The sequence below is a fragment of the Motacilla alba genome, chromosome 11, assembly GCF_015832195.1.
Source record: "Motacilla alba alba isolate MOTALB_02 chromosome 11, Motacilla_alba_V1.0_pri, whole genome shotgun sequence".
Taxonomy (NCBI): Eukaryota; Metazoa; Chordata; class Aves; order Passeriformes; family Motacillidae; genus Motacilla; species Motacilla alba.
In genome coordinates, this window is record NC_052026.1 from 7,318,820 (window position 1) to 7,343,558 (window position 24,739).

General features: G+C 42.1%; 1 protein-coding gene across 1 annotated transcript; it reads right to left on the reverse strand.

Moving 5' to 3' along the window:
- Positions 1-424: 424 nt before the first annotated feature.
- VPS35 (VPS35 retromer complex component) lies at positions 425-24,673 on the reverse strand. Its single transcript, XM_038148162.1, has 17 exons — positions 24,622-24,673; positions 17,738-17,836; positions 16,267-16,363; positions 15,638-15,761; positions 14,211-14,393; positions 13,698-13,911; positions 12,900-12,983; positions 12,364-12,473; positions 9,232-9,328; positions 8,992-9,140; positions 8,286-8,493; positions 7,618-7,773; positions 5,877-5,999; positions 4,805-4,984; positions 3,411-3,650; positions 2,571-2,714; positions 425-1,321 (listed from the first exon to the last, which is right to left on the reverse strand). Exons 1-17 carry the CDS (start codon positions 24,622-24,624, stop codon positions 1,142-1,144), a joined length of 2,391 nt encoding a protein of 796 aa, XP_038004090.1. The 5' UTR covers positions 24,625-24,673; the 3' UTR covers positions 425-1,141.
- Between the last annotated feature and the right edge of the window lie 66 nt (positions 24,674-24,739).

Sequence of the window (24,739 nt, forward strand, 5' to 3'; positions counted from 1 at the left end):
AATTCAATCAGTTATCTTTAGAACACCACGTTCAGTCAAGGCAAACCAGACAGGTCAAAACTTCCAGCAACTGGCATTAACCCATGGATGGGACCTGCTTAGCAGCAGCTGCCACTGGCCGTGCTGTACTGCTCGGTTTCCCACAGCACTGCCATTCAATTGTCACTCTCTGGCACAGAATCCAGTAGGATTCTTCCTCACTCCAAGTATGTCATAAAAACATTCTGAAATGTGAGCACACATCATCTCAGCACCGTGTGGAGGAACACTGGCTTTGTATCACAAACTCCCACATCAGAAATGCCAGCAGCTGCCCAGCTCGGCCAGGGTAACTATGCCTTGATTATTCTGTCCCTACAAAACCAAAGTTCTTTCACTTTTATCAGAAGGTTCAACAGTGGGCTCTGAAGAGACATGAAACAACTGGTGTTAATAGCAACTTTATTGTTTCACCGGTGCAAAATCATGATACTGAATAAACTTGTGTAATGCATTTTCCCCTAAATTTACAGTAATGAAGGTTATACATATCTATATAGATTGCAATTTCTCTATTTTTTTTTATACTATTTGGAACAAAATTATCTTGATAAATATGCCCTGTGCACAGTACTGGCCCTCACTGAATGTCACAGAGCCTTAATATGCAAAATATAACTTCTGTTTTTGAACATGGTACTTTAAAACTCTCCAAACATGCATTAATATATTCTAGTTTTAGGGAAAAATATTACACTTAGTCTTAACTCGCATTAAAAGAAAAGCACAAGCAGAATTTGACATACAATAATCCCAAAAAATCTGATGCTCTGTAAGGATCAGACACAGTTTCAGCTGACAGTCACTGCCAGTTTAGAGCTCTAGTGCTACAGAAGCAACAGTGGACAGAAGAGAAATCAGAACAGAAGAGCCCTACCATGTCACATGGATTTCAAAGAAAGTTTCTGCCATGCTAACTGATGAAACCTGTAGTTGCTGGTCCAACCTTCCAAATTTGTTAGAGTACTCAACACAAGTGTTTGAAGTGCCAGACTGAACACATGAATGTTAACTCGACATTTCTGAAAGGCACAACCTAGGAACCTATCTTAAAAAAAAAAAACATGGTATGTAAATGAAAACAGGTACAGTGAGTGTTTTTCTAAAGAACAAGACCTTCATAAATTGGCCCCTCAGATTCTGGTGATTCCCTCCTCAGACGCAAGTGCTCCAGTGTGTTGTGAAAGTGTTTGTTAATTTGTTCTGTTTCTTCAGTAGACTCAAGGTTTGGGAGATCTTCTCTGATCTTCTGTATAAGCTGATTCAAAACCTGAATTGTCACCTGCAGAACATAAAACAGAAGTCATCAACTTCTGTGTACAAGTGCACAGACATTAGTTTTAACAGACTTGTCTTTAAGTTGTCTGTACTTGGACAATCTTTCAAAATGCTGATAAGATAATATGCAGACAAACTGTTGGGGACTGCCTTCTCTAGTTCTGCACAGGACCCTTCCAATTGCAGAGTTCTGTGGAAATTCCCCCATCCCAGCAAAAGTGAAAAACTTGTCATTAGCCTGATAGCTTTGTAACTACGCCAACAGCATTTCTTTCCAGTGTATTCAATACAAATTTTAAGGCTTCAAATAAATGGCACACACAGTGAGATTGTATATGCACTGTGAGATAATTGTTTGGAAGTCAGTCAGGATGGTAATATCAGATTTAAAGTTTTTCTTAGAGAATAAGCCACGGCTGCCTACGGGCTGAAGTTCAGCACTACACAAAATGCACTGCAGACCACCAGAGGATCTAGAGGGTATTTTTATATCTGCCAAGTGCTTTGAAATTCAAAGCTTCATTTTCATCTCCATCAGATACAGCATCTCCTATACTAGAGCACCCCTATACTGAGAAGCCAGTTCAGTGATTGGAAAGTCAGCAAATCTCTCAATTTTTTTTTTTTTTTTAGGAATTCTCTCAGAACTGCAGGGTATTCTTTAATGTCTGGTCTCAATCAATGACATCAGAAAAGACACTGATCTCTACTTGACCAAGCAGGTTTTTCAAAGTGCATAACTCTTCTTTACCTGCTAACAGAAAATGGGTCAGGTAACTAACTCAGATTATACACACACACAATTTAAGCTGAGTACACATGGTGTCATATCTATTTTGAGAAATTAAAGCTTGTACCAACCTGGCAGAGTCAGCAGTGACCATGAACACCTGTAAAGAATTTGCTTTCCCTTATGTACACATTAAGTTTGGTACCTCAAAAGCTAGAATCTTACTACTTTCTCATCTAAGTTTCAGTAAGTTTTAATCTAAAATATTTTAAGTATACAAGTCTCACAATATTTATATTCATAACTAAACTGCAAGCATTTCCCCCCCAATGTGAGAAGAACAAAGTATAATTCAATACTTTTACTAGCACATCAAGAATTGACTCCTCTCTTACCACAAGAATTTGTGCTTCTCATGAGACTACCGGGCAAGCTAAAGAGAATTTGTTGTTTTAAGTGTGAATGAAGAGCTTAAAGAAACATTCTTTAAAAAAGATGCAACAGAGAATGAATTTCCACTCACCGCCTCATTTTCCTTTTCATAAAAATAGATATATCTATTCAGAATTTCTATGAAAAGCTGGACTTGCAGAGAAGGGTCCATGCACTGATTTGCTATCTTCAGAGCCTTCTTTAGGCATTCCATCACTCTTTTTCCTCCATGAAGCTAGAAGGAAAAACACCAAAGTTACAAGAAATAAAAGAACCTTAGGGAGCTCCAGTATCTCTTCCCTTGGCACACACATCATTTCCTGGGGGTATGCCACAGAAACACAAAACTACACAAACTGCAAAGAGCAAGCTGTCACTCGAGCCCACCCTGCCTGACTGCCACCAACAGTAGCTTTTGTTAAATGTTACACAGTAACATGAACAGTTGTTGAAAGCCTTCAATTATGAGATCAATTAACTCAATTTTGTAGCATGTACCATAATGCATACTTTGAAAAATATGTTTCACACACTGCTCTTTAAAATGACAACAGCTTATGTGACAAGCCCAGAAGAACACAGAGGATTTTTTTACCTTTATTTTAACAACTTCTATCTGTAACTTGTAAGTTTTATAGTTCACATACAAACTGAGCTAATAAATACAAGCAAAGTGCAGCCCAGTCAAGTAGCCTTTAACTAGCTGACACTCAAAAGCTTGCCTGGTACTTCCCCTTAAATTAAGAGTTTTCTCCATGTTTTTATTTATGCACTTTACGCTCCGGTGAGTTTTAGAAGTTTCATGTATTAGAATAAATTCCAACCAAACCTACATCACCAATGTATCTACTTTAGAAGAGTCTACAGAAGGAAGGCAGAACTGTTACTGAGGCAGGATGTGTCTGTCCCACTGCAGCAACTTTGTTCTTACCTCCTCTCCATTTTTGTCAGTGTTTCGGCCAGACCAGAACAGATGGGCACAAGTGCTCACAGCTCGGCACTGGTCTGGCTTCTTCAGGAGTTTGGAGGCTGCCAGTGCACACTGAGTCCTCAAAGGCTCGTGGTTCTCCTCACTGAAGCACTTCATCCTCTCAAATGTCCCAATTATCAAGGTGATTGCAGCCAGCTGTGCTTTTGAGTCACTGATTTCATCTTCATATAGAGAGAAGGCCTAGACAAGGGAGAAAGCAAGACTCAATCAGAACTTATCAGAAAAAAAAAAATATTACACCTGCTACTCACACAGCAAGAAACTGTCCAGTTTTGCATTTGTTAAAAGCTTCAGGCAGGAAAAAAAATCTTTCATGTAGAGTGTAAAATCAAGTAAATCCACAGACCAGAAAAAGTCTTACAAGAAATAGTATTCAAGTGGTCCTAGCAAATAAGTGTGATCCCACATAAAATCTGAAGATTGAGTTTTTCCTCATTCAAGCACCTATACAGACACAGAACTTCAGCAGCAGAAACAGTCCTTGAAGGAGATTTGGTTCTTTAAAACACACAAAACAGCACAGCAGAAGTTGATGGCAGGTCAGTGATGAGAGAGTAGGTAAGAAAAGCACTTGTGCTGCTGCGACACAGATGAAGAATCTTCAGAGAACAGACAAATCTTGAACTGTGTCTCTAATGGAAAGTCATGCTGCTCTCATGGTCAGAACTGTGCTACAACAGCAACTAATACAACAAAGTGAGCAAACCCAGCTTATCAGCAACTCTGTATAAAAACATGCATTTAGTAGCATTATTAGAGGAAAGATTAGGACAAAGCTACAACATGGATAACATGGAACACATTGGTTCTTTATGTGATGGGTAGGAGGGGAAGCTTCTTGCAACAAGTAAGGCTTAAGACCAAGTTACAAGTTCAAACAGATTTTCAGAGTACTTTACAATAGGTTCCGATACAAGTATTTTAATTGGCAAAGCCCAGCATAGCAGCTGTGAACACTGCAGATTTTAGAAAACTTCCAAAGAGTGCTTGTGGTCAGGGCAATACCAGCTGGATATCAGGAGCTGGAGACAGAAGCAGTGAAGGAGCATTTTATGCTGAGAAGCTACACTCCTCCAGTGAGCCAACTACACGAGCAGGAGGCAGCATTGCAACATACCACTGTTGTCAGACTGAGTATTCAAATCAGTAGCAATGGAGCTTAATTCCACAGCAGCCTGGGAAGCAAGAATGAAATGAGGAGTTTCTACCTAGTAGCACTGGCTGTCCATCGTTTCAGGTGTTTCAATCACACCAAATGGTTCAGTGTCCAGCAAGCCTACCCAAATCAAATTAAAGGCAGCACAGGATACCAGCTCTAATAGCTGGACACTCACCTGGGACATGAACTCATAAGCCACGGTTTCGTGATTCTCAAAGCCAATCTCTCCTGCGGCCAGCGCTCCCTGCAGGAAGAGTCGGAGAGGCAGCTCTGCCAGCTCTGCTTTGATCAGAGCACTGATGGTCTGATGAGCAAATGAGAAGATCTTCTGGCACTTCTTTTCCCATTTGTCATCCTAGACAAGAAAAGCAAGTACAAGCTTGAACAAGAGCATTGCTACAAGGAAAAGGGAATCTCAATTGTACTAAGATCTGTTAAGTGCTCCAGTCTGTTGCTCTCTGATGCCACTCCAGTCACTCCAGTAGTACAGTGTTGGCTTCAGTAGGTCTGCACAAAGTATTGCTTTCATTTAGAAAAATGTCTCACCCATTTTTCCTACCAACTCATCAGAGCCTTCTTCAGAAGCCTACACTGAGCTGCAATTAGGACAGCTATGCTTAGCATATAACTGAACAAAAGCCTAGTTAGCCAAGGGGAGAAAAATTCTGTTCAGTCCAGAGCAATCAGAAGTGGAAGAGAATTTTAAAACCTTCATTTTGATGAGTATTTTAACAAATATTTAACCTTATCTCCCCACAATATAACACCCACAATAAAGGAAATACATATTTAAGGTATACATATTTAAGAGCCAAAATGGATCAGTCATTATTTTAATGGACACTTTTACTACTACTATTTCAGTTAAAGCAAGTGCTTTTTTTTTTAAGTTTAGAAACACTACAATAATACAGCTACAATTTAGAAATTGCTGAATTTCAATATTCAGATTTAAATCAGTTTCATGCCATCAGTTCCGGTCTCCAGTAAAGGGACATAATCAGTCACCTTAATGAATAAAACAAAACTTGCCAATTTCTACTTTTTCACTTCTCAAGTACTAAAGTAATTTACTATGACTTGATCAAAATCTTCATTAAATAAAAAGCATTCAAACCTCAAGAAAAAACCCAAACAAAACTAGCCTTCTGTATCAAGTCTGAGTCTACTTATAAAGCCAGAAAAAAATGCATTTTCAAGAAAATAAAGCCAAGCAAGCATAAAGGGCAAGCTAGAGGTGCACTTACCACTTTGGAGTTCTCTTTGTAGCGGAAAGCGAGCTGGTAGGCAGCAAACACCAAGGGTGGCAGCGTGAAACGAATGCGCTGGTTCCCCCCTGCCCCAAAGTGCTTCCGGGCAGTGTTGAGGATCTAGAACAGAAGCACTGTGAGCTCAGAGAATCCTTCACAGAAACATGCACTCAAGGGAAGCTCAGTGCCCCACCCTAAAGGTGTTTTTAGATTGGATGTAGATAACCTGAATATACAGAAGTCTGTAATCACCCATGACACACTGGTTAGCCACTCTGGCTAATACACTTGGACGAGGCTGTTAGAATTTGCATTTCCTATCTCTTCCATACAGAATGCATAATTTAAAGTGAGATATTGTGAAAATCCTATAACCTTGGATTTTTCCTGCTGCTGCTGAATTGTAGAAAAATTTGATGCAAGCATTTGTGATGCTGAGGGAGCTATTAAGCATTATTAGTAAAAGGTGTTAAGTAGCTCATACAATTGTACCTAAAAGATAATGTGACAAGTCCTTTGATGGCATTTAAAGGGGGTCAACGTGATTAAAGCAAAGCACTGCTAGATGAGACAGACAGACTGACACTCAGATCTTTGCAGAAACAGCTACAACAGCTATGTAAATTCTTTTGGGGTAGAAATATTAATTTCCTTGGTGCCAGCATTCCTTTGAGGGAAGCTTTGTTCTCAATAAGAAAAGAACCACCTTTCTGCTTTACTCCAGTAATAAGGTCCTGAAATACAACTGACTCCAGTTCCTGTAAAGTTATTCTTCTCCCCATTACACAAGTATCATTACACTTCAAGCAAGAGTTTTTTATACCAGACCTTAAAGCCAAGCTGAATCAATGCTAGTTGTGTTATGCACAGCTTGCACTTTATTCTGTTGCTCTATTCTCACTGTTTATACGGTGTGACATTTATTTCAGGCACAAACTGTAACTTCACAGTAGTCCCCAAGCAGGCCTGACTCTGACATGAGCTAACTGCCATCTGCAGCAGATCCAACTTCATCACAGCTTCTGCCAGCTTCTCCAGTGGATCTGGCATAGACAGAATATCCCTGGCCCTCTTCTCTAACACACACTTCAAGATAGTTTATTTGAAGTTTAAGTGACCTCCCTAAAGCCAGGTATAGCAGATTAACAACAGAACTACATTAAGCTGCCACAGATCAACTCAAACCATTACAAGTACCACAATGCACAGATTTCAAGGGCATGTCAAATCTACTGCTACAGATGGACGAAGCAGAGAGGAAAAATCATGTGGGACCAAGCAGCAGGACACTACATGCTGTATGAAGATCCCATCCTCACAGAAATTAAAATCCCCAAGGCCAAACATACTAAGCTGTATTTTCTGAGGTTTTTAGCATTCCCTTGGTACCAAAATACACAAATAGGACAGTACTTCAAACAGCACTTGCTGTGTTTTCAATAGGTCATTATATGAAGTTGTCAGAACACTAGGAGTTTCACAAACTAATACAGATAGTTGCAACCTCATGGGATGAAAACTTTCAATCAACCAATGCTTAAGTCCTCATCTGCTTTTTCTGAATAAACAACTTATCATCCTACCACTAAAGGTGTCATACATAACGGTCTCTGCTGAGTTTGTAGTGCCAGAGCAGTGATGCCCCATCTCCCAGCTTCACTCAAGTCTTGTACAGTCAATAATGCAAGAACTGAGACAGTTCAGAGAGCACAGACATTGAGCAGCACCAGTCACCAACCAGGTACTGCTGGTCAGGGTCATCAGAACGCAGCAGGTGAATAAATCTTCCCACAAGACTCTGCTCATCCGCAAAGTCCTCAGGGTCAGGATCTTCAGCAGGCTGATCTGGCTGGTCCTGGATCAGCGTGGATACCAAATTCATGATAGCATCAACCTGGTAAAGGCAAAAGAAGCTCTGTTTAAACTGCAGTAGTCCATAAGCATATATATTGCCAGCAATTGGGAACATCTTCACAGCCACTCATAGTGGTGATGCTTCAGACATACGTGCCTTACACCCTGAAGAAGGGTCCCTCTCAGCACAAGTGGGACAGGGGATTTCCCCAGAAGTGCAGAGGAAATCCAGATTCCAAAGGCTATGCAGCCTTCTCTAGTAGCAGGCCCAGTTTTAAAGGGATTCAGGGTCTTTTTTTCACACCTAAGAGATTACTGACTAGGCTGAGGTGTGGTAAATCAGAAGTAGCCTCTAGGATGAGGTTAGGTAAAATGTTCAAAGACATTTAAGAACACAGGAGGAAGAATTACCAAGCAGGATAAAGCCTGTGCCAGGGGAGGGAGAGGCATACAGGCTAGGAAACAAAAACATGGCATGAAGTCACTAAATGTCTTTTCAGGTCTTTGAACAATCATTTAAATACCTAGATTTTCAAATTAACTATATCATACCTGTTCTTGGGACACAATTTCTGTGTTGTAATCCAATACATTGCTAAGCACGTAACAACTCATGCTCTTCCTGGACTCATAATCAAAGTATTCAAAGAGTGGGTGAAAATGTTTTAGTTTCAGAACTGTCAGGATATTGTTGTAAGTATCAACTGGGATTTTCAAAAGTCTAGTCAGCTCCTTTGAAACAGCACTGCTTGTTGCAATACTAAAAGAAAATATATGCAAAAAAATTAAATTAATCAATGGTTCACACACATAGACAGGTTTAAAGTCTGCTTCAGAGTATCAATTCTGAGGTATACAACAACCACCAAGCAACTTGGTGCTAGGGAGAAAGGAAACGAGTACCAAAATAAGTCAGATCTTGCTCTTTGGGACATACAGTAATAAATACATGTTTTAAGTTGCTGCCAGCAAAAGCAGAGAGTGTGGCTGCAAATGCAACAGTAACAGAACCCTAGAGTGCTGTAAGGGATGCCTACAAAATACACACACATTGTGTGGGTGTACAGCACAACTTATGCACAGGGGAGCGTGTCCTGGTTAGCCAGGAGTTTATCAGGGCTGCTGCAGCTGGGTCCAAAAGCAGTGACCTTACACATCTAGAGCATGGCTCTGCTGTCCCACCAAACGTGGTGAAATGCAGAAGGCCTGAGTTTAGGGTATTAATTGCCATGCCAAAGAAAATGCAAGAGACACTTACTGTTCCAGGTTAAGTTTGTTGAATATTTCCACAGTAGTCTCCAACACCTTGTCAACATAGTCCACACGGTCTGGGTAGCATTTCATAGCCAGGTTAATGAGAGAAACTTGCAAAGACACCACATCCTCTGAGGGCATGTCCTGCCGAGACTGAAATTTAAGACAGCATTAAACTGATACTAAAAAACAGAACTCTACAAAAAAACACTCCCAAAACTGCATGCAGGGATACCCAACATACCTGTATAACAGTAGCAACCTGCTGTGAAAAGATATCAAACAGTTTGATATCTGCTGGGATACCAGGTCCATCTTCACGATGTGCAAATAAAGCTAACCTGGTGACAGAGGAAGGAAAGCAGTTTGGTCAGGACAGCCTTTCCACTCCTCAAATACAGAGCAGAAAGAGGGACTGGCAGAAAAAGCATGTCCTTTAGGTATATTTGGAAGCTCTATTACAAGCAAAAAGGAAATTAATGGAAGTCAGAAGCCTTATGAGCAACTGAGCCTGCTAACTATCAGTCCTGAAAAAGAGTGCTGACAGAAAAGGCAAGGTGAAGAAGGAACAGGAAGGACACTTCCTAATTGATGTTCTTCAGCTAGAAGCAAATGCTCTCGTTTTTTTTCCAGCAGATAAAGAGGTATAGAGTAGGCTGATGGAAGAGCCTACATTTATAGGCTCTTCCTATATCCTGCATTTATTCATTCAGTGATATTTCTGAAATTAGACACCCAATAGTATCCTCCACAAACCAGCCTCCAGAAAAAATCACCCAGAAGGAATATGCTGACTTAACTATTCTTTGTTGTTGAAGACCAACCAACATGTTTGGAACTTAGACTAATTGCAGAGAACAAAATACAAAGTGAACTTAAGAAGAACGGAGAAGGGAAGAATATGGTTTTTTGGGGGGGTTGGCAGCAAGAAATTGCCATCCAGCAAGCATTCAGGAGATGGTGAGAGGTATTTTTATCTGTAAGAGGAGAAAGTCATGCCAAGCACCATTTTTGCAAAAACGAGATACAGGATAGAAAGCACCACTATCAGAAGACTAACATCTTACCAGAGTTGAAGCTTAAGAAGCTCAGCACTATGCTGACTTTCTAATTACTGAGGTTATTATACTCTGAATTAGAAAAAGAACTACAAAAATATTTAGAAAAAGGCATTGCATTAAACTTAAAAAAATTCTTTCTACAGGGTTTCTCAATTTTGATTCTCAATCTAAAATAAAGAGGCACATAAAACCCCAGGAAGCAAAAAAAAAAAAAAAAGAAAAATAAGACATTGAACTACCCTTATATTTGATTAGGGTGATAAGAAGCAGACTTTCTAAAGCCAGGAACAATCACTGCCTTTTCTTAGAGGCACAAGGCAGCTTTCCTTGGCAACAGCTCAGTGTAAAGCCAGCAATGCTACAAGGTATGAACAAGCTGCAGGCAGATGGCAGCATAATTAAAAGTCATGAATGGTTTAGTAAGGCAACAAAGATCCCAAAGCAGCAAGACTACTTGCAGAGATTCCTTTAGCAGGAAAGCCCCACAGGAATAAGGATAAAATTTTCATAAGCTTCATCAGCAGTCACTGATGTTCAGATTCAATTACCCAACGCCAGCTGAAACAAAGATGAGAAATGCCAAGAGGCACAACCTATACAGGGGCAGCTTCACATCTTTACACCATACTGAAGCTCCTTTGCTGCTACCAGCTCCAAGACAAACATAAGAGCAACATCCTCCATACACACATGGACATGGATTCCAAGGACAAATCCACTCATATGCTCCAACACTGGCAGTAATATTAGAGTCAAAACCTCAAGTTGCCATACTACAAAGATAACCATCACGCTGTCACCTTTCTGCCCTTGTCCTACCGCCCAAAGAAAGAGCTCTGGAAGCCTTCAGTGGCCCAATAAACCCCAGCAGTGGTAAGGCTGGGAGGACAGAGGGTCACTGCTGCTCAGCCACTTACTGGTGTTTGTAACATAACAACACAAAAAGTTACTGTGGAGGTGGTACCGAAGTTTAACAGGGCAGCAAAAGCTACACAAGGAAAGCCTTCTCACAAGAATGACACTGCCACACTCCAGTGTAAGAGCCTAGCAAAATATCCTGTGACCTCTTTAAAAAGTAATTAAGATAGTCTCAGAAATCAGTTACAGGCAACATTTCTTGGGATTTGGGATTTTGTAGTGTTTGGGGTTTACAATTTTGGGGGGCTTTTTTAAGCTAACAGAATTATGAAAAATCTCAGCCACAGCATTGAAATGTGGGAAACCAAAGCACTCCTGTGAACATCTCTGCATGAAGGCAGCAAAGGCAGCACAGTGTCTCTGACAAATGCACAAACACTGAAAGGTATTCCAGTAAAACCAAAGTTTTGAACGTATAAATCTGACAGAACCTGGAGAAGACAAGCTACAGACTTGGTAAGTAAAAAATTCAAGATCCTAAGTTGTACCTGTCATGCCCAATACACTCAAGTCCTCTCCAGGCATTTAGAGAGGATACAGCAATCCTACCCAATGCTGAATGCCAGGGGGACCTAAGATCCCTGTGCTGACTGAAGTCCATACATTGGGACACGGACCAGATGTGTGAAGGTACATGTTCGGGTGCAAATGCAAAGGACAAGGCTCTTCTACAGCCTGAGACAAGCCATGCAAGTGCACTTCCTTTCTGCAGTAAGAAAGTGCAGGTGCTCACTGAAAATCTGTGTTTCCTTTCAGGATACAAATGAAAACTTCAGTTTGACCTTAAAGGTCTTTTCCAACCTAAGGATTCTATGATTTCTCCCCCAAATCTGAACTCAGTGCAAGCAGTTTTAAGCAGTACCTCCACAGGAAAAACATGCTTTTACAAGAACAGTGTAGATTCTAGTGGCAAGCTAAGAATTAAGAAGGTAGTTCCATTTCCTACTAGCTCTATTCTGAAGAAGCATTGTTATGCTCTCTGATCTCTGACCCTGCAAGGTGAAGTATTCCTGATAGATGATTTAGCCACTAGGATCTTCAAGATTTCATGAGGTACTTATGAGTGATATGACTGTCAAAGCAGGGCACTGCTGTTGCTTCAGTTCTGAAGCATGAAACTGCTCAATACTAAATGGGCTGTTTCCTGGCTTAATCTGTTTACAAGTTTTGATCAGTCCATAAAGCAAATTTCATTGGAAGCTGTAAAAGCAGAGTCCAGAGAGTAGAAGCTACAGAAATAATACTCTTCACAGCCTTAATTACAGCTGATAGATAGACATGGAAACAGTGAAGTGGTATCAAAGATTAAACATATTCAAATGACAGAAGAATTATCATCTGCTTGTGCACAACACAAACTTAAGTTTGAGTCAAGTTCCACCCCCTTGGTCACTCACCTGTCAATTAAAGCAATAATTATATTTTTCACATTCACATTTTGGTGCAGCTCAGCACAGGCTCTGAGAAATGGGTTCAGGGTTTGGAGGTGAAATTCATCTGGGAAAACCTGAAGTTTTAGATCAATAGTCATCAGGTTATAAACTGAATTTGCCCATTGTTACACAGAAGAAAAATGCAACAGAATAATTCTAAAGCAGATAGCCACACAGTAAATACACTGGCCTATGAAGCTGACCTTGACTGGGTAAATGCATGAAGCAAGAGACATAAAACAAATGGTAACTCAAGGGCCCACCTCTCTATTACAACTCATAACACAGGCACTACTGCTAAGATGCTTACAAGCTACTGCAACAGAAGGAGCACAAAATCTCCACTCTGCCCATCTGGTAAAAATACAGGACAAGCTACTGCGTACAAGTCCCAGTGAGGAAGTTTTCCAGTCCATGAGGAAGACGTGAAAGCTGCCTGAATCTAAGTGTATAGAAGTGTCTCTGTGTCCCGTCACTGCAACTGAACTGAAGCAGCTCACCTGTATGATGCACTCCATGAGGTACTCCTGAGCTAAAGCATCTCGACAGTTCACAACTTGCTCCAGTATTCCAGGCAGAACAATCTGGAATAGGGGGGAAAAGGTCTTCCAGTGATTTTACAATTACCTTCTAAGTCTATATTCACACATACATTTAATCCAAGCAGAGCAGAATTTCTAACAGTTCTCAGCTGGTTCTTTATGTAAATACTTTCTGATAAGTCAAACTTTTCTGCAGTTCCATCCTTCAGAGAAAAAAAACCCAAAAAACTACTGATCTCAGAAGTCTGTCCCTTTCATACATTATGCAAGCTTTGACTTCATAAGTCAGTGCTACTGACTTTGCTGGCACATATCCAGGGTCTCAGCAGCACCATGGTAGAACTTACAAGGGACAGACTTTTAAATAATACATTTCGTTCACTGTCATTTCACACAGTAACAGTTCTCTTAAATGCTTTGGGAAGCACAGCCTCACAACTTGTGAAATCTATCCCAGAACACCAGATGCGTATACATCCCTTAGACCAACCCATTATTCTGCAAGGAAAATGGGAATCAGGAAGGAAAGGTTAGAATTTCTTGTCACTGTTACAAACAGACTTACAGGAGAATGAGTGAAATGAATGAGTGTATGCCAGTATTCACAACTTTTCCTCAGGTGACGAGTTTGAGAAGCGCTAGGATTACTGAACTTTTAGCAAAGCTATAACACTCCCAGCTGCTCATCTGGAAGTCCAAACTCGTTTAGTTTGGAAAATGCAGGCAGAAGTCAGAAAGAATGGACAGCCATCCCACCTGCTTGTATCTCTCCACATTGACCCCTTCCAGCTGACTGAGGCGAACCAGGTTTGTTCCCACGAGGATCCTCAGTTCTTGCCTCTCTCGCTCCCTTTTCTCTCTGTCCCGACTGTGGCCCTGGTGCTGCATTCGCACCCAGAGCTTGTTCATCTCAGCAAAGTTCAGCAGCACAAAATCCATTGAGTCACTGATGTCTCCAGTGGTTTCTTCACTGCAAATGATAAGAGGTCAAGAACAGAAAAGCTTGTCAGAGATATTCATCCTTCCAGCCACTGGTGAACACACAAGTTTTAATAAGGTTAAGGGGTAGGATTTCTAGGTTCATGAGGTTCCTATCCTCACTTGTGAGGAACTTTAATGCTAGAAGGGAATTCTTAATGGATGAAACACCTGTCAAGTCCATGGAATTCTAGCATATCTACTTCTCTCAAATCTGAAGTAAGTCACACAGAAAATTTAAATAAGCTCCATTAACAGTAATTTTATTAAGTTATAGCCCATCCTTCTTACTCTGCTTGCTCGCCTTCATCTGGTAAGATATTCCTGGTACACTGCAGAAGATAGTTTCTAAGGAAGAGACCTCTAAGAGGATGCTGCACTCCACGGCACATCTCCACCAGGTCTTTCAAAATATCCTTCCTGGACTGTGGAAATGACTTGACATAGACAACACCTACTGTTATCAGCAGATACCTGCAAAAGGCACAGAGTCAAACAATAAACCATAAAGTAACAACATCACTGAAAGGCAATAGTTCCTTTTGTCCGTGATGGCAGGATTACCAAACACAAAAAAAGCAATGAAATTATCACCTGGGTCCCATAAGCTGGAAAACAGTTCTGACACATATAGATAAGTAACCCATGATGGAGAAGTAGTTAAGCCTCTCTCACACCGTAGTCTAGCAGGATAGGAACTGTCTTTGTACTCATTCCCTCAGCACCTCTGCATCAGGTAACAGGCAGCAGGAATATGTGAGATGCAGAAGATTGCTGTTCCAGTGTATTTGGACTCCCCTTCAGCTTAGAAGAAAAAAAACTACAATACCCAGAACCTACAGGTATTCAATTTAGAGGCCTCACCCCTCCCTGCCTGCTCCTCTGCCCCATGCACATAACCTCCATGAAAGCACCACAAGTTTCATCAGGGAGAAGCAGAGGCTACAAGAAGGCAGGAAGACAACTCTGATGGTTACACACAGAGGTGAAGACACTGTGGTAGCCATCAGCCAAACCCCAGAAGTTGCATGAAGATGCAGCCTGATGTGTCCAGAGCCTCTTCCTGGCGTGAACATAAGGTCAGGAATGAAAATCTGGAGTACCAAGCAAAACCTAAATCCCAAAACTAACTATGTCAAAGATGTACTGCAGCCCAGTCACATTTTTAAATATAAGCTTCACAGGCCTTCAAGTATAATTTCTGGCAAGTTATCACTTTGCCAAGAAAAAATTCAGAAACACAAAGACTCTAAGAGTGAAGTCACAAACTTCCACCTTCCTTATCACACTTCTTGTTCCCTAAAAAGGCAGAAGGTTATGAAGCAACTACTGTGTGGGAGAAGCTAAAATCTAGACCCTCAGGTAACAGAAACAGTTAATGAATGCAGAGTCAATCTCCCTGATCAGAGCATGGTACTTGGTTATCTTCCACTGACCAGCTCTTTACCCAAAAGCCAACTTCATTCCACAACTGAAGTGCTCTCATCTTGGTCATGGGCAAAATTAACACTGTCAGGAAGAACTGACCTTCTGCACCTGCACTCTTGGCCTAATCTCAGAAGCTCCACAGTAACCCACTCCAGATAGGCAGAAATAATATTGACCATTGTAAACTGATTGAGAAGGCAATCACTGCCTGAACCCAGAGCTGGACAACTATTCACCAGTGTAAAAAAGAAAAAGCAAACAAAGCCACACACCAACATACACACACTTACAGTCTTGGAATGATATTTCCAGCATATTGTACTAGCTCATAAAGGTCTGCCACTTTCCTGCCTTTGGCAAATTCATCTGTCAGGTAGACTTCCAAGTAGTGTAGCTCATCAGAAATTGCCATGTCTTTTCCTCATAGTTAAGGATTTTAAGTGAGAATGTCTACAATGTTATTTTCATAGTAATTTGCTCATTCACACCCAGGAAGAAAGATGTTGTACCAAATACAAACATACCCAAGCAGGCAGTACTTCTGAACAGTAATCATGACTGGGATAAATGTGCAAAATTAACCTCAAACCTTTGATCAATTTTTAGCATATTAGAAAAGGGAATAAATTTGGGAATAAAAGAACTGTTTTACAGAACTGATATTGTTTTTAGAACTAGACTCCTGAAACTTCCCAGAGGAAGATATGAAACACAATAAAGACCTGTTTTATACCAGAGAGAAAAACTGAACTTAAAGAGTGAGCAAAGTGTATATTCTCCTGCAATATATACACATAACTGAATACTGAGAAGAAAACTGCTAGTAAGTATCTGACACAAGATACCATTGTACCAAAAAAGCAGATGAATATCCCACTCCAAATACATTTCAACTATTAGTTCCCTCCTGAAAGGATACAGAGCTCATAATAGCTCTTTGGAGATAACATAGAAGTCCGCAGCTCCCCAAGCATGTTGGAAGCATGTTTCAGAGCATCCATGAGCTTGTTCTTGTCCTTCAGAGGAGAAAAGTCTGTTAGAAATGACACTTGGCAACTGCAGGATTTTTCATCTATGAAAAAAAATCTCAAGTGGCTTAATACCTAGCTTATACTACACCACCCACACTAGCTAAATGAACATTTTACCTGAGGTGATAAGAAGATGAAGCTGAAGAGAGAGCTACAGTAATAGTAGTAGTGATACTGATAGTAAATCACAATGCTAATGGTAGGAAAATCTAAAAACATTCTGCTTACGCAGCAATCTCCACCCAACACTCAGATTCTATCCAGCAAGCAAAACAGAGCACGTTCCCCTCCTCCAAATCTGGTCTGTTGTTTTGCTCAGATCTCACAGATCTCCTAGAAAGCTCTAGGAGACAGACAATACACACTGCTTTCATCACCTTCCCCTCCTTCTCACCCACAAAAAACACCCCACTGAAAGCCACCCGTTACTAGTCTGCATCTAACTCACACTTCTGGTGCATATAATCCCCTGGAATCAAACGATACAACCACAAACCTCTAATCTACCACTTTTACAGATTGAGCAACCCATCATAAGCAGCAGCAGTAAGTTTTGAGGGAGAACAAAAAGAATTGCTAGTGTGATTCATTTAGTGTATTATACTGCCACTTAATCACAGATAGCAGTGAAAAGCACAGCTGCAGCTACTTGAAGATTTCCAAAGCATTCCGCTGGGCACAAAACTGGAAGAGGTGTTACACTTCTTGCTACTGTCCTTTGGCTGCAAACAAAGTTAGCTTGGCTAACCACATGAAAACATATGGGAATATTTAAGTTTTCATTGCAACTTTAAGCAGTTTCTCCAAATAAAAGCCGAGGCTTCTTAAATCTGAGAAAGCTACATGTGATTACATAATCTGCCTGAATTGGCTACAATTCCCAGACAAAAACCTCAGCACAACACTAGCCCGTGGTGTTTTCCAGTCACAGAATTCACATGTACATCTACAATTCATCAGTACAAAATTGATCCTATGCAGCAGGTAATTCATCAGCAGCCTCTCAGTCCGACAGTCCCACCAAGAAAAGGCTATATGGAAAAAACCAACAGAATGGTGGACATAAACAATAATCTCACAATAAAGTTCACCTTAGGTTTATTTAAATGCAAGCATGTAAATGATAAAGGTACATCTTTAACTTTTCTTGTCAAATACTGGAGCAAAATCAGGAAGACACATTCAAAGAATACCCAAAGCTCACTCTCAATGAGCAGTCGCCTAATTTATTGGCAAAGCCTCTGGCACAAAGATACATAAAGGGTTAATTTTCCTCACAGCACTAGAGACTGCTATTGATTTACTGTTTTATTCCTAGCAGACAAGAAGCTTCATTGCCTTTTAAAGTCACATTCTTACCAAGCATCTCTTCATCTGGAACGACTGCACCTTCACAGCCTGAATGGCTTCGTCCAGGAGTTTTTCCTGTTCATCCTGAGGAGACTGCTGTGTTGTTGGCTGGAGGAAAAAAGAAATCAAACAAAACAGACTTCCATGAAGCTGCTTATGACTTGACTAAAACTGGATTCCCACACTTTAGAATGCACTGCAAGTTTCACTGCAGTGACCACTCAAGGGCTGTCAGAAATAGCTGTGTGACATGTAATGGAGGAAGTTCAAAAGTGCCCTGCAAAAACCTGAGGGAAGGTTTAGAGGTAGCCTGCAAGCACCCCTGCTTCTTGGACAGCAAAGCCACAGGGGCAGAACAGGGTCAATTTTTGCCTTTCCAACATTTAGTGGTCAAGAACCCAGTGCAAGTATCTGGGAAGAAAAGCTCTAAGAGAATGCAGAGACACGACTGTGCTGAGAGGAAGCACTGTTGTTACTTCTGTCCACAGAGCTTCAAAGCAGTGCCCAGACCACACACTGCAACTGCACAGATGCCTTCTGTGCTCACAAGTCACAAGTTCCCAACTGCTATCTGAGCCACGCCATTCCATTCAGGACAAGTTTCTGATAAGCGAAGGATAAAGTACAGTTAGTGCATTCCAGAAGGCAGAAGCTACTTGCAGACTGGATCAGAAAGCCAAAGAGAAACAATAACTCTTCGTGTGTCCTTGTCCCAGTCACATTGTCAGAGTGACACTCTTGTTTCCCCTCAGAGAGGCACATTCTATGCCTTCAAATGAAACTTCCACTATCTTCTGACTTTCCAAAGTTCATACTGCATTTTCTTAAAATATTAAATAAATCCATTGCTTACATCCTTCTATTTCCCCTCTCCTACTGCAGCTGCTACCCTCCCTCCACCAGAATAATGAGACTAGTTTCTACAAGCATCTAAGTTATTTGCTAAAATGTCCAAACTTAGATCAGAACCCCTATTGCTGTCCCCCCTGCACCTAGCCTTCCTTCTAAGGCTTTACAAGGAAACACTGCCATCCACCTCTTGTTCAGGATCAGCCTTCAGCACCTCATTAGAGCATCTCCTCTCAATCTTGCAGCTTGTTTTCAGATGGCCTCTCTGAAATATTGCTGGAGACAAAAGCACTGATGCAGTATTTCAGCTACACCTTCTCTAGTCATGACAAATACCCAGCACAGTCATTTGCACAGCAGGTTCTCTGAGTCTTCATCTTCAATAAATTCTCAGCTATTTATACTTGTTCCCTTCATCCACTGTGCTCAGAAGGTCCCTGGTCTGCTCCTTTTAACTGCATTTCAGAAACAAGCTGGAAGGCCATGAATTACATCACCCTAATGTTTTTAAAAACTCTGTCTTCAGCACCAACTCCCACACGTCCCATGTGAGGAGTCCCCAGAAGTATCTGTTGAGGACTGAGATTAAAACTGAGGCCTTAAATAAAGCAGGGAAGTTTTAGTTTAACACCAATTTAATGGTGATAGAGCATTTCACACCCCTGTTATTTCCCATATTTAACTGGGTTCTTTTTCTGCAGTTGAAATCCCCCCACTATCCTTTTCCATAGAAAACAGAGAGTGCTCTGCAATACTGCTCCTCTGATCATGCCCTAATGAAACTGCTCTTGAAACTCCTCGTCACCCAGCTGGACAAAACCAAGGCTGATCTGATCCAACACTGGTGACAAACCTGCTTCTAGGAGGTTATGAGAAAAAGGCTCCTTCCAACCAACACTTCTGTGAGTCAGTGTGCCTCAGTAATACTCCAACTATGCACAATACCTAATTAAGAAATGTATTTAACCAAAAAGCCATCTCTGCTAATTAGAGTGACTCCACCTCTTGCAAAGCTCTCTCTAGATATATAATTAATCGATGTGCAGGTCTTCCAAAAATGATTTTAACATAAGGAAAAAGCAGCAACCGTGGTTAGATGATCCTATTTCCCAAGCAATTCAATAGCTACAAACCCTTAGACAACCTCAAACTGTGAAACAAGCATGTTCTGCCAGCAGAAGTTTGCTGTAATTGCTAAGCTTTAATTATTCAATGGCAGATCAGACTTTTAAGGAACACAAAATGACACTGCAGATTAGTGTGCAGTAATCAATATCAGAACATCACATAACAGACTTGCTGAATTACGTCTATGCCAGAACATTGGTTACACTCTACAGCCCCCTGAATCCATACCAGTGCTTTAGAGAAAATAAATCACTACTGAGCTGAATGCCATATGCTCTGACCACATCAAATCCCTATTAAAGCACAACTAGGAACAGTGCAGCAAGGCTAACATTGACCACAACTTCCCAAGCCCCCTTGTCCTGATGGGCCTTAAGTTTACACAGCCACCAGCCCTGCTCTTCCATCCCCAGCTGCTCATGGGGCCAGACACTGCTGGGAGAGCAGTTTAGGCTGTAAACCATCTAAAAAGCTAAGACAAGCCCAGCTGATTAATAGATTACCATTTACCTGGTTCAGCCTAAAGTCACATAAAACACTGCAAGCGGGGCTGTGAAAAGAAGGCTTTTTAACAGCAACACCAAGCCAAAGCATTACTGAAAGATACACATATTTGCTACAACCCCAGGAAATATTTGGCTGAGTCCATGTGCATTGGTTTACTTACTTTCAGTGTGCAAACACATTGGTTATAGAATCGTGGCTACAAGTTCAGAACTATCCTTTCATGATACCAGCTACGAGCCCAGCAGATACATTTGGATCTTCTTAGAGAACTTTAGCCACTGCAGTTTAGCAGCAGTTAGGGAAAAATTGGAGTTTCATTCATTTATAGTGTCAGCTTTACAGCAAACTCTGTCTGCATTAACAGAAGACCAAGAATACTTCCAGTTCTGCTCTAAATTTGAACAGCCAGGTCCTACACGATATTCCACACTGGGACCAAGTACTGAATTCATCAACAGAAGCATTTTCATACTAACACAAGCTATTAACTTATTTCTTCAGTATCTCTCCAAGATACGGAGAATTAAGAAAAGAGGAAAACTCAATTTGTATGTATGCTGATTTGAAGACTGAGAAGGTGATCAGCCCAATCAAAGATGCCTTTTCTGCAAGGGCACTATACTTCATGTCTGAAGAAAAGACAACTGCAGCATTTTCGAGTGGCACAATAACCTACACTGCTGTCAAAAGCATACCACAGGAGCAGTGGTGCCCCTTGAGGGGTTGCTTGTAGCAGCTTTATTCCTGTAGGAATACAAAACCTCTTAACAGCAGCACCAGTGAACAAGTTCCAGCTCTTACTTTTCAAAGTCTGAATATGTATCAGCTTACCCTTTTCTTCCAACTCCAGAAGGCAAGCTACTTTCAGCTTTAGAACTACAGGGGTTCACAAACATAACCTGGTTATTATCAAGTGATACACAAGATCACATAAAGACACACATATGCTACCAACACATGCCTGAAGTTTGAGGATGTGGTGATAAAAGGCCAATGAAGGAAAGAGAACACACAGCAAAAGCCTACCAGTGAGATCCAGCAGGGCACATACTGAACCAGAACACAGTTCTGTCAGATTCCATGTTGAATAAAGCTGTTTATGTTCTGTACCTTACACTTATATTAGCAACCCTGTAACATAAGATGGTATTTTCAAGTGTAATTTTACCAAAAAAGCAACTGTGGAGTCCTAGGTCCATCTACAAAAACAATCTTGAACATCAGCTTTTGAGGTGGAAGACACTTTGACCCTGGGCAAAAGCAGCAGCACAGAATATCCTGCCTTGTCAACTACACGTACAATAAGGTACAAACCCCTGCCTGAGCACAAGAGAAGCAATTTACACCTTCAATTACTCAGCTATTTAGACTTTAGAAATGCCTGAGCTGTACCCACACTAGATCCACTGCCAATGTCGTAGAAAAACGGACAGCTGATGTGAAGAGTTTTGCTTTACTTATTTTTTCCTCTGAAGCAACGAGGAAGCAAGTGAGCAGTGGAGAAGGGACAGAGAACTGCCTCTCCCAGGCACACCACGGCTTCTGCACGAGAGACAGAAGCCTTTTGCTAGCTTTGAACACAGGGCTACCATAAATCACCACATGCAAGTTATGGAAGTCAAAACTCACAGCAGATGAATTTGGAAGGGGGGGTGAGGAAAGCTAGCTTTTGGGGTGGGTTTTTTGGGGTACTTTTTGTTCCTTTCAGGTTTTCTTTCTTTGGGGTTTTTGGTTTTTTTGGTTTGTTTTTTTTTTTTTTAATGAAGGCTACTAAACTAAAGTGTAATTTGCCTTAGAAAACAGTTTTTTTAAACCCAAAGCAGCTTGAAACCAGCTGACCAGAATAGTTATACAAGTTATCCTGCAGATAACTATTAGGGAAGTGTATCACTGCAGCCATAAACATTATTCTGGATCATGACTATCCTCATAACAGCAATTCCTCCTGAATGCACAAACCAAACATTACACCTGTTGTTTAAGATTTATATCTTTTCTAACATTCAGCTCCATGAGATTCATTTGTAGTTCCGTATTTGACACTGAACTGCACTCCAGAGGGGGCCCAAATTAAGAACCAATGTGCTGAAAGATCTGCTACCTTGGAGTACTCAAGAATGACACAGTACTGAAAGACAGCAGGGTTCCAGGGATCTTGTCAAGCCTAAAAGCTCATGTTCTGACACACAGGTGCCTCAAGCTGCATGCAGAGTATAAATAATAATGAGTAAAAGGTTGTGCTCCTATTCAATTCTAAAGTGCATTTTCAGCCACTCTCCAGAAGCCCTTTTCTTTAGTTAACTGATGTGCTTACAGCCTGTTCCACATGGCACTTCCTTCTGCTTGCTCACCCGCCTGTACTGAATACCCCAACAAATGCCATTTACCCAGGGAGGCTCTCCTGCCTGCTGCCATTGTTATTGACACTACCTGCCAACACACCGCTCCCGATGGGGCTGCCCAAGAGAGAGGAGGGCTGAGCTACAGCAGCGGATCAGGACACTGCCAGCCTCCAGCACACAGCGCACTGCTGGCTAACATATTGAGTGAGTTACCAAAAAAAACCCAAAAACCAATGCATAATCATTTTACACCATACAGGAAGCATTTCTCTGCAACGCTGCAGGCTCCAGAACTTCTATCACCTCTCACGGTATAGGAGCTCAGAGATAAGTCAGAGAGATGAAAGCATTTTTCACGTGTTGAAACTGGTACTTACTGCTACAGGAAGCCACAAGACACTATTAAGTATTAAAGAGATGGACTTTTTATTCAGGGAATGATCAAAAGCAGCAAGAGCCCTCTTAAAACAAGTCATGTTAAAGGTACTTAAGCATTCAGCTTCAAGGTTGAAACCAAGCTCAGCCACAGGAGATCACAGGGGAGCCTAATTTGGTAAAGGGAATTATCCCATGTTTAACACCTGTGATTATCCCATGTTCAACATCTGTAACTTTATTTTTTCTGAATCACCTGACAACAGCTATTCTTAGAAAGAGGCCATAAGACCAGACAAGTGTCTGGCCAGTTCCCATGGAAATGACAGGCAAAGAAAAGTAGTTGCACTGATGAATAATTGACTATCACAAAATACTGGTGTGGGGGACGGAGACAGGTGGCTATATAGATTTAGCATTTCTCATTCACCCAATTCAGTATTTAACACTCCTCTTTCAAGTAAGAATATAGGTTTTGCCCAGCCCCAAAGATACAGAGATTGACATACATTTAACTTTAAAAAAAGTCTGTTCCAAAACCCTAAGAACTGAGCAATCCCCTGTTTATAAAGCATCCAGTTATTTTCTGCCCCACTATCCATATACTGTTAGTACTGTTCACATGCCACTCTCAGGCTAATTACACTTTGTGGTGGTTACAGCAAGTGCTGCTTAAGATCTTACTGAATATTACATACCACTGAAGGTACATTAAAGATACTTGTGTTTTACTTGGAAACTTGACTGTCCCCTTATCTGTTCATTGAGGACTGAAAAGTATTTCTCAGTATGCATTATTTCTATGTGGAAATTTCAGGCTTCACAGAATGAATGAGGTTGGAAAGATCAAACACCACTTTGTCAGCCAGACCACGGCAATGAGTGCCATGTCCAGTGTCCAGTCTTTCCTTAAACACCCCCAGGGACCGCGACCCCACTGCCTCCGTGGGCAGTTCATTCCAATGTCTAATCACCCACTTTGTGAATAAATTCCTCCAAATATCCAACTTGAACCTCCCCCAGCACATCTTAAGACTATGCCCTCCTATCCTATTGCTAACTGCCTGGGAGAAGAGGCTGACCCTCACCGCGCTGCCCCCCTGCCCAACAAACACCAACATCTGCGGCAAAGAGCGCTAAGGAGCTGCGCCCACCGATGCACAACCACCTCTGCTGCCGGAAAAGAAAGGAAGTTTACTGGGGAAGCCTGGGACAGCAGTCTTGGAGGGTCAGGAGGGACTGGAGCGCAGGCTGCAAGGCGGACAACCACGGCACGCGTGCACAGAACGGGCAATGACACGAGCCCGGGTTTAACGCAGGGGCAGCACGGCCAAAGAGAGCGAAACTGACCGCCGCTACGGCCGCGATTCCCCGGTAAAAGCACCGCCTTTCCCTGCGCCCCTACGAGCAAATGGGCAGAACGCAGCGAGGCGGCGACCCGGCCCAGGCCGCGGGCAGCGTTATCGCCGACACGGCGGGCCCGGCCCGCAGCCCAGCCCCGCCCGGGCCGGACCGTGCGGCCTCCGCGCCCGCCGCAGCCCCGCACCCGGCCGGGCCCGCCGCGCCGCCGGCCCAGCGCGGCGGCTCAGGGCGCTGCCCCAGGCCCGGGCCGGGCAGGGCCCGTCCCTCGGCCGCCGGCCCCCTCCGTCCCGGCGCTCCCCGGCTCCCCCCGGCCCCGGCCGCTCCCCTCACCATGGTCGCGCCGCCGCCGCCCCCGCCAGCGCCGCCCCGTCATGTGACTGCGCCGCGCGCACCGCCCCGCCCCGCCGCCGCGCGCCGCCCATTGGCCCGCTCCGAGGAAGCGCCGCGC

What these genes read in the sequence shown, in the direction of transcription:
- VPS35 (XM_038148162.1), bottom strand. An exon ending in AAAGAGCTATTATGAGCTCT is followed by an intron (nt 15,762 to 16,266) that starts GTATCCTTTCAG and finishes TATGAGGAAAAG; the next exon opens with ACATGGCAATTTCTGATGAG. An exon ending in AGGTTGCTACTGTTATACAG is followed by an intron (nt 9,141 to 9,231) that starts GTATGTTGGGTA and finishes CTTAAATTTCAG; the next exon opens with TCTCGGCAGGACATGCCCTC.